Raw genomic sequence first — 19,108 nt, 5'->3', positions numbered from 1 at the left:
CATTTGGTACCAATAAATAAAACTAAAGCTCAGATGAGAGACGTAGTGGTATCGCCATAAGCAGGTGGCAGCAGGTGGCAGCACGGTGATGTAGCGGTTGGGGCTGTCACAAGAAGGTCCAGGGTTCAACTGAGTAGAGTTGGCATGTTCTCCCTGGGGCTCTCTCCAGTATCTCTGACTTCCTCCCACAGTCCAAACACGCAGTTAGTGGGGTTAGGTCAGCTGGTGATTCCAAATGTGAACGTGGATGGTCATCCGTCTCTCTGTGTTAACCATGTGTCGGGTTGGCCACCTGTCCAGGTGTAGCAGGGCTATGTTCCAGTCCCTCCACGACCCTGACACAGGATGGATGAACTGGTCAGAGGATAAGAGCTGGTTTGAATGGGAGACCTTCCTGGAGTAAAACGTCCTGTTTCCCGCTGACAGCATTAAGTGAGGGAAATGTTTTTTTTAACACGTTTGTCTTTTCAGGGAACAGAATGAAGCAGCAAATAAAATAAATGTCAAACGCTAATGGAAGCAGAGTGGCAGAGTGACACGTTTTAACATCAGCAAACACTCGAGCAGCCTCTGGATAAATGAAACGCGTTCATAGAGCTGCTCAGCGCTTTCAGCCGTCACGCATGCAGGCGCACTCGTTCTCACCTTCCTCAGAAACATGTTTGCTGAGCCTCATCACTGCTGCATTACTCTCACCTGTCCACACCTGGGGCCACATGCTGAGGTTCAGTCGTGCTCGCTGCTCGAGAATCTCCCACCTTATGAAAATATGTGAGTTTGTTTCATTATGAGCGAGTTTTTGTGCATTACTGTTGACTCTAAGTTTGTCTTTCCTGTACTCGTTGAAGCCTCCCCCTCTGCAGTCTTTACACACTGGACGCATAAAATTTGTGCAAATATTTCATTTGTTAAAATGTTTTTCAGACTCACATGTTCTCATAATTTTATAGGACGAAGCTTTTATCAGTCACTGCATTCAGCGACAGGTGTGCTCGTAGCTCAAACTCGCAGCCGTACCTCAGACTCACAGCTGCTGCTAGCTCCTCAGATCTCGACTCCAAAATCAGGAGCTCAAACTGTCCCACTGTCATCCTGGAATATGGACCGACTCTGGGATCAGGAATTCCTCCCTTCTGCTGCCTGCTCCTAAGAATTGGATGATCCAGAATCTCTGTTTCTTCGTGAACTTCAATAGCGGCTCAGCATCGCTTCATGTCCACTGCTGCCGTGTTGCCGCTGTCCGATCGTCCAGCTCCACAAAAGAAAGCCAGCAGCAGCTCTGTGCCATGGGCTCGCCGGGCACCGTGCAGTGATTGGACGATTCTGTGCGCCATCTTCTTCTCAGAGAAATCACCTTGACGCTGGGAAACACCCAGCTGTCACTGCTGCGGATAGGTGGAGAGGAAGAACTGCTCCCACAGCAGGATGAAACTGAACTGGTGAAAGTGTGAGTGACTCCCTCCCTCCCAGCACTGAGCTCAAACTTGCTCCTGAACTTAGCGAGCTGGAATCAGAGCTGAGCATGAAGGGGTGGCTCAGCTTCACCATCCACCCGCTTCATTCACAACACTTTTCTCTGAAGTTTGTGTTTCGATTTCTAAATGAGGGAAAATGAATGAACGAGAGAAACCGTCTGAGTTAATGGGAACGATACATAGACCAGCTTTCGTGTAGTGCTCTTCACTCGTGTGAAGTGTTTCCCCGTCTGAGTGCAGCCCTCACACCTCCAGCACTGCTAAAAGCGCTGCTGTCACAAACCTGCAGCCCAGCAGGGGGCGCCCTCACAGAAACCTCCACATGATTCGTGGCTCTGCAGGCTTTGAATCTCATATCAGACTGACAGGAACCAATCAACGAGGCTGCAGGGTGTTGGTTTGTACTTCTGTGAAGACGCTGCTGATGCGATACTGTGTGTCTGTTTACCGAGCTGAAGTTTGTCTGCTTTGCTGACAGGAGAAAAGAAGATGGAGATCTGCTGGGAGGTGCTGGGGAAGGACCCAGTGAAGCAGAGATCCCACAGTCATATTTAGACTCCTGCAGGTCATTGGAGTGGACAGTTCAGCTCATCGGTTTGTCTTTGAAAGCAAACATTCTTCAGGCTTTTTTAAAACAACTGTTTCCTCCTCAGAGATGCCTTTCCCATCCTTGTCCCCGCTCTTCCTCCTCTTCCTGACTCCAAGGGCGTGGAGCTACGAGGCCCCTGAAGACAAACAGGATGTGTTTGCCAGAACGGCGTGTCCCGCCTTCCTGACCTTCACCAACGCTGCCTACCTGTCAGGAGTCACCGTGGAGCTGCCCTGCCTCTGCAAACCAGAGCAGGTAGAGTACGCGAGTAACTAGCCATCTGTTTTCTACTGCACACCTGGGGTGTCAGGTATCTGCGCAGAGAAACTGTAGTTTTTATAATATCCAGTTAGTGTTAGGGCTGCTCGATTATGGCAAAAATGATAATGGCGATTATTTTCACTGAAATTGAGATCTCGATTATTTGACGATATTTATTTAACAATAACAATGTGTTGAATAATGACTTTAAAGGTTGTCAAAAAATAATATAAAATAGTGCAAATACTGATAACAGTGCAAATGTTTGCAATATAAGAAATAAATGAAAAATGTAAACATGTTTAGTGAACTTTGCAGTGTTGCTCTGTGGTGCAGCTACGACACTGTAGCAAAGTTTACACACTGTGTCTACTTGATCCACGTCTGACCCATAATGTTTCCAACCACTGAAGTTTTTTTACCTCTCTTTTCAACCAACGGCAGTCACTCTCCTCTCCAAATAACTTCTGCTTAGCTTTCCGAGCTTCCCTCGGGTCCTCTCAATTGTTGTGACGCGTGTTCGAAATGCAGAGAGGTGCGCTCGATTTGCCACACGGAGCAGCGCGAGAGTAAAGCACGAGGGAGGGGCTAATAATCGGCTCAGTCATTTTTAATGATCGTTGAAAGCCCAGATCGTAATCGAGATTAAAATTCGATTAATTGAGCAGCCCTAGTTAGTGTTGGTTCATATTTTGTGTTGAGTCTGTTTGTTTCAGTTTGCAGAGTTTAGTTTTAGTCTGTTGATATGATTGTATGGAGGGCGTATGCTGGAGGTGAGCTTTCGGTTTTACAGTGAAAACATGAGTTTTTGACTCTGAGACATTCGATGCCTTAAACATCGAAGCCTCGTGAGGCAAACTGCGACAACGAATGTCACCAACCTGAAAAACATTTCCTCTTTATTTTATTCCTGTTGGTTTTCCATCTGCACAAAGTCAAATCAAACGTCTAGATTTCATTTACGACTTTATGGTTTTAACTGTATCAGGACCCCCCTCCCCCTCGCCGGTGGCCATCCGAGGATGACCGCGGCGTCCGACACACCTCACCGGGAGGCGCTGCGCTCACTGTGGAGGCGTAGCGGCTCTAGCCGGAGCCCCTCCGTCTATTTAAGAACCTCTTCCAACTGTGCAGACTGAAAAAGGTTCAAATATCGGTTTCAGGTCCAGTCGGTTGTCTGGTTTTTCCGGAAACATCTGGAACGATCAGAGGACACCAAAGCGCTGACTGATCACCATGGCAACCACCTGCTCGATCCCAGCCAGGTCCCTCACAGCGGAGACCTGCGGAGTCGCTTCTCCATCCGACTCTTCAGCCTGCTGATCTTCAGAGCTGGGCCCGATGATGCAGGCATCTACATCTGTGGCTCCGCCCACAAAGACTTCTTCTATGGTTACGACCTGGACATCCAGGAGGCTCCCACGCTCAGCTTCACCAACAGGTGCACTGAGTACATGCTGAATTCATGACGACCACGAACCTGCTTGTTTAAGCTTAATAATCAATCGATATTTAAGAAATAACGATCAGCTGATGTTTGCAGACTCGCTTCAGAGGCTGGCGACGGGAAACGGGACCAGAGCGCCGACCTCAGCGCTCTGTACCGCCTCTTCACCAGCTTCCAGCCGTGGTCTGTGTGCGACCGCTGCGGCGTGCCGGGCGAGCAGGTCCGAGCCGGGCTCTGCTACATACGCTCCCGCTTCCTGAACGTGCGCTACAGACGGGCCAATCAGACGGTTGTTTCTTGCGGCTCGGGGGCGGTGCCAAGAGCCTTCGGTTTAAAGCAAAGCAGAGTCGCGGCAAAGCTGGAGGTCAGAAGCTGTCATATGACGTGTCCGTCCCAGGCCCCGCCCTCCAAGCTGCTCGGTCTGACGTCTCTTTTTGGGTCCAGGTGAGCGTGTGCGTGACGCCCGTCCAGCACCAAGCCTGTCACTGTGCACAATTACAGACTTCCTGTTACTCAGGAAGTCAGAGGTCAAATCAGAAGCTTGATGTCTCTCGGTTTGGACGTCCCCCGAGCTTCAGGGGTCAAAGTGTATTTCAGTAATGAACTTTTAGTTATTATACTTGTTTTTATTTAGAAAGAGGGGCTATACATATTAATGAATATTTTAACAAATGTAAATATGCCAGATTACAGCCTTGGGCTAATTTCCAGACCCTCTGGCAGGCTGGTGTTACACACACGTTAGCAAAAACATGCAGAGACACTATTTACAGGTCACGTGACAAGGACAAAAACAGTGATCACATTATACTAGAACAATGACGAGTGGACACAGAGGACAGTATAGAGCTCAATAACAGAAACACATCAGTTATATTGCACAAACCCCAGTGTTGCACATGCCCTGACTGTCCTGATATTGCACTGACCCATTACACTAATAGTTGTTTCCCTTTTTACACTAACTCTTTCACTCCCTGACACGACAGAGCATCTGTGCAGATTTAGTCCCCTCTCACAGTGGCTCGGGTCAGGCGAGGTCACACTGCTAGACTTTAATAAAATCACTCACCGGTGCCAGACCATGTAAAACTTTGTATACTCGACAGGCAGACTTAAATAATTTGAAATTAGTAAAATTTAGAAACTTGTATTTATCTAAACTTTGAGAATGGTGATGTGGAAAAGGCTTACTAGCATACTTTGATTGGCCCAATAGCAGCAGAGCTCGTATACAGTATTCAGTATGAGCCCGTGTCATAGAGTGCAGGAATCGCTGCTGTGTCTGTTAATCTGAGGATATGTTGTGTTAACATTTACAGTTTACATTTAACACAGTGAACACTTCAGCCTGCTGACCTCTGTGTTCACCTCCGGACCTGCAGAGAAATACTGAAGATGATCCACAACCTGTCTCAATCCAGTCTGATTGTCAGCAGTCAATATAGAAACATTTACAGATCAATAACCCTCCTCTCTGAAGATCGAATTAAGAAGAACGCCTTTAGATTCCCAGCGGTGTGTGACCGCTGTGATGGTGAACCCGTCTGCTGCTGGCTGGACCTCACGGGGGCTCCTTTAAAACCAGAGTCATGGTTTTATTTTCTTGTTATTGAAGCTAAAACTCAGAGACGCGTCCGTGTGTGGACGTCTGTCGTCTGACAGGCGTCCGTGTGTGGACGTCTGTCGTCTGACATGTTATTTAGTTATTCATGCTAAACTTGTTCTTCTGGTTTCATGGCACAGTCTCTTCACTCTCACCTGTTTCCTGTCGGTCATGCTATTCTTCTGTACGTGTCACTTCCTGTCATGTCCTGGCTTGGAGTCAGCCCTCTGTGTAGATGTAGTCTTTGTTTTTGGTCTTCTCTTTGTTCCCGTGTAGTTTTTTCCTTTTTGTGTTTTGTGCCAGTAAAGTTTTGTTTGTGGTGACCCTCGTGCGCTCTCACCTGTCGTCTCCGACACGTGGACACGTGGTCGCCCTGCTTGGAACCACAGTGTCCGAATGTCTCCGTGAATCATCTCTGAGATTGTGTCCTGAAGATTTCCTGCGGTGCTCTTTGCTGTTGAATCCAGATGTTTCACCTCTGGGTTTTTCTGTGTCACAGTTCTGCCTCATTGCCAACCGGGCTACCTCTGTACTACCTGACCCATCCCGACGGGCAGGTCCTCACCCTGGGCTGTCCCGGGGCGCGCCCTGACATGGCGGTCGCCTGGGACCGAGGGAACGAACCCATCTACAGGTCTGAACACTCTTCAGGCGCAGACCTCAGACTGCTCATAGACACCGGGCACCACCTGCTGTTCCAGCCGGCTCAAACACAGGACTCAGGTATGAACAGCGCCCCCATCAGGTGGTCTCATCTCATTGTCCGGTCATGAAGCTCACATCAGGTGACCTTTACTCGAGATGTCTCTTTGTGAATATATTTGGCTGCTGACTCTGAGATAACTCTTTACACTCGGGGTCTTCTCCACCCTTTTCCAAACTATGGTGGCAGCAGGTGAAGCTGTGAAGCTAACCCTGGAGAATCCTGGGGATCCCAGACCTGCCACCTAATCTGTGCATGTCTGGGGTCTCCTCCCTGTACAGGAAGTGGCTCAACCAGGAGGGTGCAGGAAGTGTGGGGTCACGCAATCACAGGGTGGTCACAGTAGGGGGTCATAGGTGAGGAAGGGCACGCAGACGCTCTTACCTGATGCTCCATCTGAAGTCAGATTTTTTATTTAGACGCTCTGAATCATATTTCAGTTCAGCGGTGACGATGATGAGGTCCGATCTCTGTGCTGCTCAGTTTGACTGAGGTGTCTTTACACTTGCAGGTGTGTATTACTGCTGGCTGCACGGTCGCCGGGCGGCAGAGATCCACCTCCTCGTGTACCCCCACTTTGGCAGCCAGTCGCTTCTGTCGCATCCCGACTTTCCGGCCGCCGTGCAGACCGTGCTGGGATCGTATGCTGCCATGACGACTGTGTTTTTCCTGCTGATGCTGGGCCGAGCTGTGCTGAGACACCGCAGAGAGCAAGGCCACGTGGACTAAAGGCAGCGAGGGTTAGACTCTGGTTCTGTGGGGCCGAAGGGCGGCCACATGTCCGATCCTGCTGTGATCACATCCTCATTAAAACTCTGACTTTATTACGCTGACATAAAAAAGTTATCTGCAGGAATCCCTGTTTAAACCAAACACATGTTTGAAGTGACGGGAATACCTGAGTGAAAATGAGTCTGACGGGGCTTTAAGAATCCAGGGGGCGCCACCGCTGATTTATCCTGACGTGGCTGCTCTGGAGCTCAAACCAGAGACTGTGTTAACCACTTTACCACAGAGCCACTGAGACCAGCCATGGTCTAAAGGTGCTGTTTGCTCTTGCAGACAGTCTGAATGTGTTTGAATATGTTCAGGTGTTCAAACACATCATTAACAGTCTGAGTCTGACAGTCAACCGTTGGGTCGGTCAGTGTGTAACATCTGCTGGATTGCAGCTGGGTCTCTGTTAGGGCTGCCACAAACGATTATTTTGATAGTCGACTAATCAGATCATCATCCATTGGACGTAAAACTACAGCTTATTGCACCAGCAGCATCTGCTCTTATATAACTATCATTAGCTTACAGCTTTAAGTGTTTAAGGTATGTGCTGACTAAAAATAAAGACAAGATGATAGTTTATTAAATTTTAATGAAATTTGCAGATTGTTTCGGTGAAGTTTAATAAACTCCTTGCTATCTAAAATATAACAGGACACCGGAGTATATTCTCGAGCATCTCACACTTCTGATAATCAGTTGTCTTCTAGACGTTTATTCAGCTGTGTAAAAACTATAACTTCTCTCAGCCAAACCGATTTACTCAGGAACAAATAAAATACTAAAAAAGCCAAACAATAACATTTTGAAGTTATCTAAGGGACTTATGTCTGTGAAGGTTCTCAGTCATCCAGGTCATCGTAGTCAAAGGGACTCTCCACCATTTGACCTTAGAACTGAAGAAGCTTCTCGGATGAGAGGTGAAACGTCTTCAAGTAAACTTAAAGAAGTCCAGACACTTTTCTTTGCAAGCTCCTTTGACTAAGTGACTTATATATATTTAACCTGAGTGGCGAAAGACGGCGGTGGGTTTGAAAACGATTTGCCGGGAGTCCGGTGTTCTCACGGCTCTAGTGAGCCTTGCCCCCGGCTAGCTATCGAGCTAGTGGGTAACAGACGTCTCCGAAAACGTCGGAGCGCTTTTGAAAATATGTGGTGTCTTGATAAACTGAGCAGATATTTGAGGTTTACACAGCTACATTCTCGCCTGAAAATATGTTAAACGTTTATTTTGTGACCCAGAAAGAATAATAAGAGTAATATTAAAACTAACTAGCTGCCGCCATTGTTGGAAACTGAGCAGGGCGCTATGGATTCTGGGACACAGCTTCTTCTTCTTCTTCGAGGTTTAACGGCAGCTGGCATCCTTGTACATGCAGTGCTGCCATCTTCTGTTTCAGTCCGTTATTACACTCTTAAATCCTACTACTTATTCCTGCGTCTTTTGTGATCTTACAAAGCTTCAAACGACGCGTCGACTATTAAATCAGTCGTCGATGATTTTGATAGTCGACACAATCGTGACTAGTCGACTAATCGTGGCAGCCCTAGTCTCTGTGAAGCAGAAGTCCATTAAACGCTGCCTGACTGGACGAGGATAAATAAAATCCCTCTTTTCTCCTTCACGGTCCGCTTTCATTGGACTGAATTGGAGGCTGTTGCCATGGTGAATCTCTGATGTCTTTCTGCTTATTAGCTCAGGGTGCACGCATTCAGAGCTGAAACTGAGTTTTCAGTGTGAGAAAAGCTGATTGGAGTTCAGAGTTAGACTCTAGAGTGGATATTTGGAGAGCATTTGTCGTGTTTGAGACCGTTTTCAGCATTGTGCAGTCTGTGGAGTGCAATCAGTGCTGATGAAAGTGAAGATTCAATCACAATATTTATTCATCCCTGAGGAAATTATGGAGCCACAGATGCTGCAAGACTGTAACAACAGCCAGCTACAAAATATAAGAAGATGGCTCTAATTACGAATAACTCAGGATATTACACAAGTTAAAAATGGACTGTTGGACCCTAAAACTCTGACTGTTGACCCTTGTTGTTGTTCTTTCTGCGTACTGGCCGTGGTCGTGCGGGTTCACACTCTAAGCTGGCCGTGATCTTTCCGGGCTTGTTACCCAACGGCACCTCTCTGTGGCTGATGCCCGGCGAGTGAGAGTCTCTCTGCAGAGAGAACCCAGTGTGCTGCTCACGGGGGCGACGTTGCACATTGGATGCCTTGTCAGCTACGATGCTCACTGCCTTATTGCTCACGGTTTAACTCGTCACCTGTCTCAAAAAAACCAAAGGTGAGATCAGGTGGGGCAGGTCCTGGAGGCTGGAAGCAGCAGGGGTCAGGGCATGCTGCTTTCTCGTGCCTCTCAGTGCCCTAGCTTCCTGCTGGGTAGTGCAGCAGGATGAGGAGGACTGTGGTTGAATTACCAGCGGGCCCTTCATGTCGTGTCTCCCAGGAGCAACTCAGCTGTTGCAGCAGGAAATGCCAAATAGCCTGTGAAGAAGCACTCGGGGCGCACAGAGGGCCAGGGCTTCTGCAGAGGAGTTAGAATCCAGATGTTTAAACTGAGAATGCCACAATTTTAAGAAGAATATGAGCTCAATGTGTAGAAGATGATGCGATGTACCAGTAAAACAAAGAGAACACAACTGATTGTCTGTCTTTATTATTTATGTAACGACAGTCCAGGCAGCGATAGAAGCGCCTGTGTGCTGCCATCTTTGTCACAGGGGACGCCACAGCTTCGTATTTACTGTTCCCGGCTCAGTCTCGAGGGACCAGCGTCTCCCCTGGGATCCAACCAGGATCTTTGGCTATTTCAGAGAATCTGAGGCAACATGAACATTAAGATCTTCTGCCCCTGTGATGTAATACACACTGGAGGAAGAAATGCATTGATTAACCCAGTCAATCATCACAGAACCACTGGTGATATGTGACGGCTTCCTCGTCTTTTTAGGAACGTGTTCAGTCGGACATGATCCGGTGTTTGGTTGGATGATCAATAAGGATGGTTGGATGGCTGCATTATTAAACACATACTTGGTGTTGCCTGGAAACAGGCTTCTGTGTAAAAGTCAGATTTGATGTGGGTGGATTTTCAGTGAGACTCTCACAGCCACCCTTCGTCTGACCTCTGAGGGTGGTGCTGTGTCTCAGGCCTGAACTCTAACCAGGGTTTCACTGCTGAGATGGAGGTGTGTGAACTTATGGTGGAGCGTACATGACAGATGAACTGTGGCCTTACACTGCCACCTACAGGTGGGTTCCTGCGTGTGCTTTACAGGGTGAGCCTGGACGACCTTTGGCCCACTGAAGCAGCTGCTTTAACCAAAACACACAAACACGATCTATTCGACTCATCTCTGTAGGTTACACAACACCCATAAAATATAATTTTATTAAAAACATGCAGAAAATTCACATTTTCACACACACACACACACAGGGTGATGCTGCCATCTAGTGACAGAAATATTTTATCACATACTGTAATCCTGACCACGCTGGTGCTTTCCTCTCTCTCTCACACACACACACGCACACACACACACACACACACACACACACACAGTGTTTAAGGTGGAAACAGCTCTGTTTACCCAACAGAGGTTGAACAGAGGCGACGGGCAGAGCCAACAAAGTGCTGAGACTGTACCGTCACTCTGCTTTTCTTTATTCGTTGCACAGACCTGAGTGCAAAGATCACAGAGTCAAGTCTTCATGCAGTACTGAGGTGTGATTTATCCCCTTGTTATATCATAAAGATGTCATGTAGACGATGCATACAGTCCCCAGTTGTAGTGTAAACTGTTTGGGAAAAGGCTTCGCTCTGAAGTAGCTGGCGGTTAACGCCCACTGGATACTGCACAAAGCAGTGCTGCCTGCTGATTGGTCAGCTTGGTCTGTCCACCTGAGGAAAACTGAAACACAGCAGGGACAGTGTTGGACTTTGACAGATCGAACATTAACCATGTTGGTCAGCTGACCAATCAGCTGTCTGGGTAATCCAGTTGGGATTAGCCGAAAAGTTAGCTAATGCTATTATACCAACATGAGTAGCCTACATGTGCTAACAGAGCTGATCATGTGACTGTCTTATTGCACACAGTAGCTGAATAATACAATTTTCTTCATTTTTGTGACTCAGAATTTCATCTTAAAACATTTGGTGTTGTAAAATTCAACTTTATACAGCTATAATGATCTTTTGCAATAAAAGTGTTTCATTAAACTGACACTTTTCTCATATTTGCCAGTACTTGTATATTTTTTGACGTATCTGTCCCAAACTACAAATCCTTTTGGATGGTACAAAGACCTGTCACAATTTAAGGTTTTTATCTTTGATAGTAAAGAGGGCGTCTGCTCCATTTCAGCGATAGTCTTGTTCAAACATTCTCTGAGATTCAGTGTGTCAGAAAATGAGCTAAAAGTGATTCGATGAACCATTTTTCAAAGAATACGAATGTTTCTGCTCAGCCTCCCAGTACACACACCTATGGTATCAGTCTGAAACGACGACCTCGCCTCGTTCTCCAGTTATCATATTCACACACCTGAAATAAATCACCAATATGATGAGTACAAATATGTTACTGTATGAAAACGTTCAGATTTAATCAACCAAAGATTTGCAGAACAGATGAGACATCTTGAAAACAATGATCAGAGTCACGTGTATCCATGTCGAAGCTTTCAGTCTCCTGTCTTTAGAAAATGAACTTTGCTTTTAAACTAAAGTGACTGTTGTTGCCTTCTCACTAAAACTCAGTGGACTCTGGAACCACAGGAGCATTATTACTGTGGTGATATGGTACTACAAGGTCATTAAGATAAGATGGGGCCTGATTATTTAAGACCTTGTATGTGAGGAGCAGGATTTTGAATTCTGGATTTAACAGGAAGCCAATGAAGGGAAGCCAAAACAGGAGAAATCTGCTCTCTCTTTCTAGTCCCTGTCAGGACTCTTGCTGCAGCATTTTGGATTAGCTGAAGGCTTTTCAGGGAGTTTTTAGGACTTCCTGATAATAATGAATTACAGTCGTCCAGCCTGGAAGTAATAAATGCATGAACTAGTTTTTCAGCGTCACTCTGAGACAGGACATTTCTAACTTTAGAGATGTTGCACAAATGGAAGAAAGCAGTCTTACATATTTGTTTAATATGTGCGTTGAAGGACATGTCCTGGTCAAAAATGACTCCAAGGTTCCTCACAGTGTTACTGGAGGCCAAGGTAATGCCATCCAGAGTAAGAATCTGCTTAGATACCATATTTCTAAGATTTTCAGGGCCGAGTACAATAACCTCAGTTTGATCTGAATTAAGAAGCAGAAAGTTAGCGGCCATCCAGGTCTTTATGTCTTTAAGACATTCCTGCAGTTTAACTCATTGGTGTGTGTTATCTGGCTTCATGGACAGATAGAGCTGGGTGTCATCTGCATAGCAGTGTAAATGTATGCTATGTCTTCTGATGATGCTGCCTAAGGGAAGCATGTATAATGTAAACAGAACTGGTCCTAGCACCGAACCCTGTGGAACTCCATAATTGACCTCAGTGTGTGAAGAGGACTCTCCATTTACATGCACAAACTGGAGTCTATTAGATAGATATGATACAAACCACTGCAGTGCAGTACCTGTAATACCTACAGCATGTTCTAATCGCTCTAATAGGATATTATGGTCGACAGTATCGAACGCTGCACTGAGGTCTAGCAGGACAAGCACAGAGATGAGTCCACTGTCAGAGGCCATAAGAAGATCATTTGTAACCTTCACTAAAGCTGTTTCTGTGCTGTGATGAGCTCTGAAACCTGACTGAAACTCTTCAAATAAACCATTCCTCTGCAGATGATCTGTTAGCTGTTTGACAACTGCTCTTTCAAGGATGTTTGATATGAAAGGAAGGTTGGAGATTGGCCTATAATTAGCTAAGACTGCTGGGTCTAGAGATGCTTTTTGAGTGAAGGTTTAACTACAGCCAGCTTGAAGGCCTGTGGTACATAGCTGATTGTTAGAGATAGGTTGATCATATTTAAGATCGAAGCATTAATTAATGGCAGGACTTCTTTGAGCAGTTTTGTAGGAATGGGGTCTAAAAGACACGTTGATGGTTTGGAGGAAGTAATTATTGAAGTTAACTCAGAAAGATCATCCATCCAGTTCAGGGCTACTTCGGTGGTTTAGCCTGTCTCAGCTGTTACAGGGTACACCTGTACAGGTCATCGACACAGAGAGAAACAGCCATTCACATTCACACTGGAACCTGGAGCCAGTTCAGTCTCATCAGTCAACAAACATGTCTGGACTGTGGCAGGAAGCAGATCATGAACAGATGGATTGTCTTTTTGTGGCGAGTTCATGTTTGATGAACATGTGAAGTGTGAAGTCAAGATTCCTCTCACGATTCATTATCTGCACATTTATTGGATTCATCGAGCAGCTCAGTCTAAGATATCAAAAATACATGAAAAGCGATTTTCAAAATAAAATGTGAGTTCATGTTTTTACAGGCTGCATGAGAAATGATGATTTCTGTGTGAGACAACATTAGATTTTACATAGTTATGACTTTACATTCATCTGTACAGTGAGACGGGTTATTACAGCATGTTGTTGCTGTCAGAAGATCTCATCATTTATCTGATAAAGCAGGAAGTTAAAGAAAGTGACGATACACCGCTGCGTTGACACATTGTACCGAGTACTTTACTGTCACACTGTGAAAGAACAAGAACAGGTTACATGGCAGAAAAGTCCCAAACCCAGGGAATCACGCCAGCATCCCCACACTCTTCACAAGCGTCTGTTTCCCACCGGGGAGCAGGAAGTCACACAGTGGAAGTTCTGGAGTATTCACGAGTTACCCCACAACTTATCTCCAAAGACACTTTCAATTCAATTCAATTCAATTTTATTTATATAGCGCCAAATCACAACAAAAGTCGCCTCAAGGCGACACGAGACACGAGACTAAACGTTACATTAAAGATGAATGTTGCTCCTAAATTAACATCAAATATGCAGAAAGTAGCGACAGAGGAAACTCTGCTCCAAACGTCATTTAAAAATGTATTTATAATAATCAGTTTGTAGCGGCCACCAGATTTGAATGAGCTGCTTCACTCTGTGATCTGATCCGTCTCTCTGCAGACCTTCATCTGGTGCTCGATCTGCTGCTTGCAGCCTGTATGAGCTGCAGGTACCTGTGTGTGTGCGCATATATACCTGTTACAAGGTGCTGTGCTGCTGCCCTGTGGTCAGCAGGGGGCAGCATAGACTCACAGATCAGAGCAGACGTAGCAGCGCTCCTGCAGTCGGTCATGTGACCAGAAAACCTCATTTCAACACCAGCTTAGGGTTAGAGTAACACGGGGACACGTCACAGCCCGCCTCCGCAGGATTTGATTGATAGCCTGTGTATTGATGTTTGGTGCTCCCAGAGGGCCGAGCCACGCCCCTGAAGGGTCACGGTGCTCAGAGGTCACAGCTCGCTGCCTCCTAATTGGATTTTTTACACCTTCATAAAAACGTCAGATGTTTTTCTGAAGACGAGCACACGTTTGTTCAACCTCCACCCAGAGAAGCCCCCCCTCCCCACCCGCTCTGTGTGTGTGTTACCTGCCTGATTTCTTTCTATATTTAAAAAAATCCAGGTGTATTTGAAGCTCACTCCCACAGCTGGTGTCAGTAATAATGGGAGCAGCTGCTCCCTCGGAGAGCTTCGTCCTGGACGCGGCTGAAACAGTCCCGGGGAAACTTCTGCGTTTCACGTGGAGGAGAAACGGCGTGCCAGTCACCAAGAGCACTGCGCGTGTTTTGCTGGCTCATTGTTTAATAAAACTCTTTGTGTGTTTTTAATTTGCATGGTCTCAGCAGTGGAGGTGTGGAAGTGTCCACAGTAAGAACTGAGTGGGTCCCACAGGAAGGTGTGAGCCACGCTGCAGAGCAAATCCTGTTAGCCACAGACTCGCTGTGAGTGAGAAAATCACACAAACCATGACAACAACATCCAAACAAATAATTCCACACTCAGGAGTTTAGCACATCCACGACGGGGCGTGGGGTGATCGTCCACTACATATGATTACATATTTACATTAAACAATCAGTGATGAATCAGAGGGGAGGGCTTAAATCAAACCCCGCCCCTCTGTTGATCCATCACAGACCAGAGAGAATCTGTGAAAAGTCAAAGAAAGCTTCAGTCTCAGAGCTCATTTAGGGTTTACATGGAAACAGATTAGAGTTTTCAGCGTGCGGTTTATTGTTCCCATGATGACACTACCAGAGCACACTGCCACCACGGAGGTCCGCCCCCAGGCGTATGGCGTTATTTTTGTGCCACTATTCTGAGCGCACGTAAAAAAAATGTGCAGGTGCAAGGGTTGCATTTTGAGGAGAAATTTATTGTGAGCAAAGAAAAGCTAAATTTGAGTGAACAAACTTCATTGCTGCGTGAAAAAAATGTATTTCAGTGTTTGCTATTATCCACACACACACACACACACACACACACACACACACACACACACACACACACACACACACAACAGCAGCCCCTCTCACTCAGTTTTTGCATTTGCGCGTGCTCTCAACATTTCTGCCCGTGCGCGAGCAACTCTTTCTCTACACCGTTATATTTGTGCCACAAAACCAGCCAATCACAGACTTGGATGCAAAAAAATCTGATTGGCTGTTTTGGTCTCCAATCAGCTCGAAATATCCCAGAATGCATTTCATCCAAAACTCAAACTCTCTCCGAAAACGTCAGAGCACTTTTGCAAATATGTGATGTCTTGATGAATCGAGCAGATATTTGAAGTTCACACAGCACCATCCTCGCATGAAAATATCTTCAAAGTTTATTTTGTGACCCAGAAAGAGTAACATTTCAAACTCCGCCACTCTGTGTTCCTCCGCCACTGCCTCGTTTGTAGTGATGTGTCGGTCGGGAACTAAATGGCTCTTAGAGCCGGATCTTTGAAGTGAACGACGCGAGCCGGCTCCTTATCGCGAGCCGTGGGGTTTTTTTTTCTCTCTCACTTTTTTCCGCTTCACTCCGCACATGAGCCTTGTGCTTTAGGCTGGGCAGAGGGGGGAGGGGCGGTAGTTACACTCAGTAGCGCAGGAACAGAGCGGGAGGGAGAGAGAGAGCCAGGGACAACAACGTCACATTAGAAAGGTATAGTAATCATCCACAACTATGAAACGTTGAGAGCGCGAGCAACACATTGCCAGCGAGCGCAAGTGCAAAAACTGAGCGAGAGGGGCTGCTGTTGTGTGTGTGTGTGTGTGTGTGTGTGTGTGTGTGTGTGTGTGTGTGTGTATAATAGCAAACACTGAAATACATTTTTTGCACGCAGCAATGAATTTTGTTCACTCAAATTTTGCTTTTCTTGCTCAAAATAAATTTTCCTCAAAATGCAACACTTGCACCTGCAAAAGTTTTTTACATGCGCTCAAATTGTTTTTACGTGCGCTCAGAATAGTGGCACAAAAATAACGCCACACAGGTGGTCCTGCTCTGCGCTGCAGGTGCTCAGGCCGAGCTGCACTCCAGCATCGTCTTGAAGGCCTTCCTGAAGTTGTCGTCCAGGAAGGCGTAGAGGAACGGGTTGAGGCAAGAGTTGGCGTAGCTCAGGCTGGTGATGAAGTAGGAGATCATGATGACCAGGGGCGTGGTCCTCAGGTCCGTGGTCAGCGCTATGATGGTGCTGAGGTGGAACGGCGTCCAGCAGAACAGGCACACGGCCAGGACGACAAAGACCATGACGGTGACCCTCTTCTTGGCCTTGTCCAGTGCCTTGGCGTTGCTGTTGAGCCGCATGTTCCTCAGCCTGTACAGCATCATGGTGTATAGGATGCAGAAGGTGGAGACGGGGATGGCGAAGCCGAGGATGAGCGTGTAGATGCGGCTGGTTTTGAACCACAGGGGCTCGGGGCTCGGGAAGCTGAGCACGCAGGTTTTCCTGCCATCAGCCGGGTCCACGTAGACGCCGGCAAACACCGTGAAGGGCATGACGATGAGGATGACGAGGATCCACACGCACAGCGAGATGATCTTGGCCGCTCGGTAGGTGCGGTAAGGCATGCGCTTGGATCTCACGGTCGACAGGACGACCAGGTAGCGGTCGATGCTCATCACGGTCAGGAAGTAGATGCTGGAGAAGATGTTGTAGTGGTCGATGCTCAGGATCACCTTACAGAGGACCTCCCCGAAGGGCCAGTAGTTGAGCAGATGTTCGGCGATGCTAATGGGCAGCACCAGAGTGAACAGGTCGTCCGCGATGGCCAAGTTCAGGATGAACATGTTTGTGACCGTTTTCATTTTGGGGGCTTTGAGGATCATGTAGATGACGGCGGTGTTTCCCGTCAGCCCCACGGCACAGATCACGGAGTAGATGACGGGCAGGATGACATAAAGGTCAGCGAAGAAGGGAGGGGTGCAGTTCAGGTCAGAGCGGTTTCCCGTGGGCGAGTACGGCAGCACAGAGTCGTTACAGAGCGGAGGCGGCGCGCCCGGGACCGACACGTTCTCCATGTTTCAAGAGAACGTGAGACACCGCGATGCGAGGAGGGCGGAGCAGCTCCACAGGGGTGGAGCAGGTGCAGCTCTACCTGCTCGCTCGCACCTCAGAGGAGCACACACCTGTCCGCGCGCTCAGCTGTCAAATCAAAGTCTCCTCCTCAGATCAGCTGACTTCTCCTTCGGCTCATTTACTGCACGAGCGGCGCATCACGGAACCTGCACGAGAGACAGAGAGAGATAACCGATGAGCAGTGAGGTCAGCCCGTTTCTAACTTTGATCTAATCTCACAGCGGCGCGCGCAGAGGGAAACACCGAGCTCACGCGACAGCAGAAAGTATGAAAACGTGAAAAGTGAAAAAAAATGTGCCCACCTGAACGCGCCTCCTCGCGCTTCAGATGGACTGATCGATCAGTCAGTATCAGTGATCAGCGATCAGCAGCGTGCCTCCGTGTGCGCGCTCAGCGGCTCCGCGCTCCGGTCTCTTCTCTGAGGGAGACGCGCTGCACTCCGGACCCCCTCTCTCTCTCTCTCTCTCCTCTCTCGCTCGATCTCTCCTCCCCCTCTATCACTCTCTCTCTCTCGCTTCACCCCCCCTCTCTCGTGTCACTGGCAGTCACGTGACCGGGTCAGTCACTGAGAGCTTCTGCTGAGGATTTTATTCTCCAAACGAACAATAAATTTTTTCTTTCTACTCGGCCACAGCGTGTGATCACGTGATCTTGACTTGAAGCCTCCCCGTGTTCAGAGCTCAGCTTTGGTGGCAAACTTCGCTGGATCAGCTGTGTCATCGTTCTGTTTTGAGGAAAGGTCGGTCTCTCGGTGCCGACCGTGAACACCCTCTTCATTCTCACTTTGAATGAATTCTCTCGGCACAGAGTTAAAGGTGGCCTGTACACACAAATCTGTATAAGGAATCATTTTCTGAAAGACTTTCTTCACCTTGACTTTTTTTCTGAACGCTACCTGAACGCTGCTCCAACAGAGGTCGATTATCTTGTTAATAATTTCACCTCCTCACTACGTACGACTCTGGATACTGTAGCTCCTGTGAAAACTAAGGTCTCTAATCAGAAGTACCTGACTCCGTGGTATAATTCTCAAACACGTACCCTAAAGCAGATGACTCGTAAGCTGGAGAGGAAATGGCGTGTCACAAATTTAGAGGATCATCATTTAGCCTGGAGAAATAGTTTGCTGCTTTATAAGAAAGCCCTCCACAAAGCCAGAACATCTTACTATTCATCACTGATTGAAGAAAATAAGAACAACCCCAGGTTTCTCTTCAGCACTGTAGCCAGGCTGACAAACAGTCAGAGCTCTGTCGAGCCAACCATCCCTTTAACGTTAACTAGTAATGACTCCATGAACTTCTTTATTAATTCATTATTATCAGGAAGTCCTAAAAACTCCCTGAAAAGCCTTCAGTTAATCCAAAATGCTGCAGCAAGAGTCCTGACAGGGACTAGAAAGAGAGCAGATTTCTCCTGTTTTGACTTCCTGTTAAATCCAGAATTCAAAATCCTGCTCCTCACATACAAGGTCTTAAATAATCAGGCCCCATCTTATCTTAATGACCTTGTAGTACCATATCACCCTATTAGAGCACTTCGCTCTCACACTGCAGGCCTACTTGTTGTTCCTAAATAAGAACCAGTCCATCTCCAGCATGTTTCAGCACCCGGCCCTCGAGCAGGGAGAACGCAGCCTTCAACACAC

General features: G+C 47.1%; 2 protein-coding genes across 2 annotated transcripts; one reads left to right on the top strand and one right to left on the bottom strand.

Moving 5' to 3' along the window:
* Positions 1–2,036: 2,036 nt before the first annotated feature.
* Positions 2,037–9,082, top strand: LOC146365089 (Ig-like V-type domain-containing protein FAM187A). Its single transcript, XM_084918131.1, has 5 exons — positions 2,037–2,319; positions 3,489–3,766; positions 3,869–4,216; positions 5,878–6,101; positions 6,593–9,082. The coding sequence occupies exons 1-5, from the start codon at positions 2,131–2,133 to the stop codon at positions 6,808–6,810; spliced, it is 1,257 nt and encodes a 418-aa protein (XP_084774257.1). The 5' UTR covers positions 2,037–2,130; the 3' UTR covers positions 6,811–9,082.
* A 4,183-nt stretch (positions 9,083–13,265) lies between these two features.
* On the bottom strand, positions 13,266–18,804 carry npbwr2b (neuropeptides B/W receptor 2b). The gene is made up of 2 exons (XM_084917722.1): positions 17,763–18,804; positions 13,266–17,606 (listed from the first exon to the last, which is right to left on the bottom strand). Exon 2 carries the CDS (start codon positions 17,400–17,402, stop codon positions 16,401–16,403), a length of 1,002 nt encoding a protein of 333 aa, XP_084773848.1. The 5' UTR covers positions 17,403–17,606; positions 17,763–18,804; the 3' UTR covers positions 13,266–16,400.
* Positions 18,805–19,108: the final 304 nt, after the last annotated feature.

Source organism: Perissodus microlepis, chromosome 20 (genome assembly GCF_051167445.1).
Source record: "Perissodus microlepis isolate ML-2025 ecotype Zambia chromosome 20, ASM5116744v1, whole genome shotgun sequence".
Classification (NCBI taxonomy): Eukaryota; Metazoa; Chordata; class Actinopteri; order Cichliformes; family Cichlidae; genus Perissodus; species Perissodus microlepis.
The sequence above is the reverse complement of the archived record's forward strand: the minus strand, read 5'-3'. Positions and strand labels throughout refer to the sequence as shown.

What these genes read in the sequence shown, in the direction of transcription:
- LOC146365089 (XM_084918131.1), top strand. Translation starts at nt 2,131, where the DNA reads ATGCCTTTCCCATCCTTGTCCCCGCTCTTCCTCCTCTTCCTGACTCCA. An exon ending in GCCTCTGCAAACCAGAGCAG is followed by an intron (nt 2,320 to 3,488) that starts GTAGAGTACGCG and finishes TATCGGTTTCAG; the next exon opens with GTCCAGTCGGTTGTCTGGTT. An exon ending in ACGTCTCTTTTTGGGTCCAG is followed by an intron (nt 4,217 to 5,877) that starts GTGAGCGTGTGC and finishes TCTGTGTCACAG; the next exon opens with TTCTGCCTCATTGCCAACCG.
- npbwr2b (XM_084917722.1), bottom strand. Translation starts at nt 17,402, where the DNA reads ATGGAGAACGTGTCGGTCCCGGGCGCGCCGCCTCCGCTCTGTAACGAC.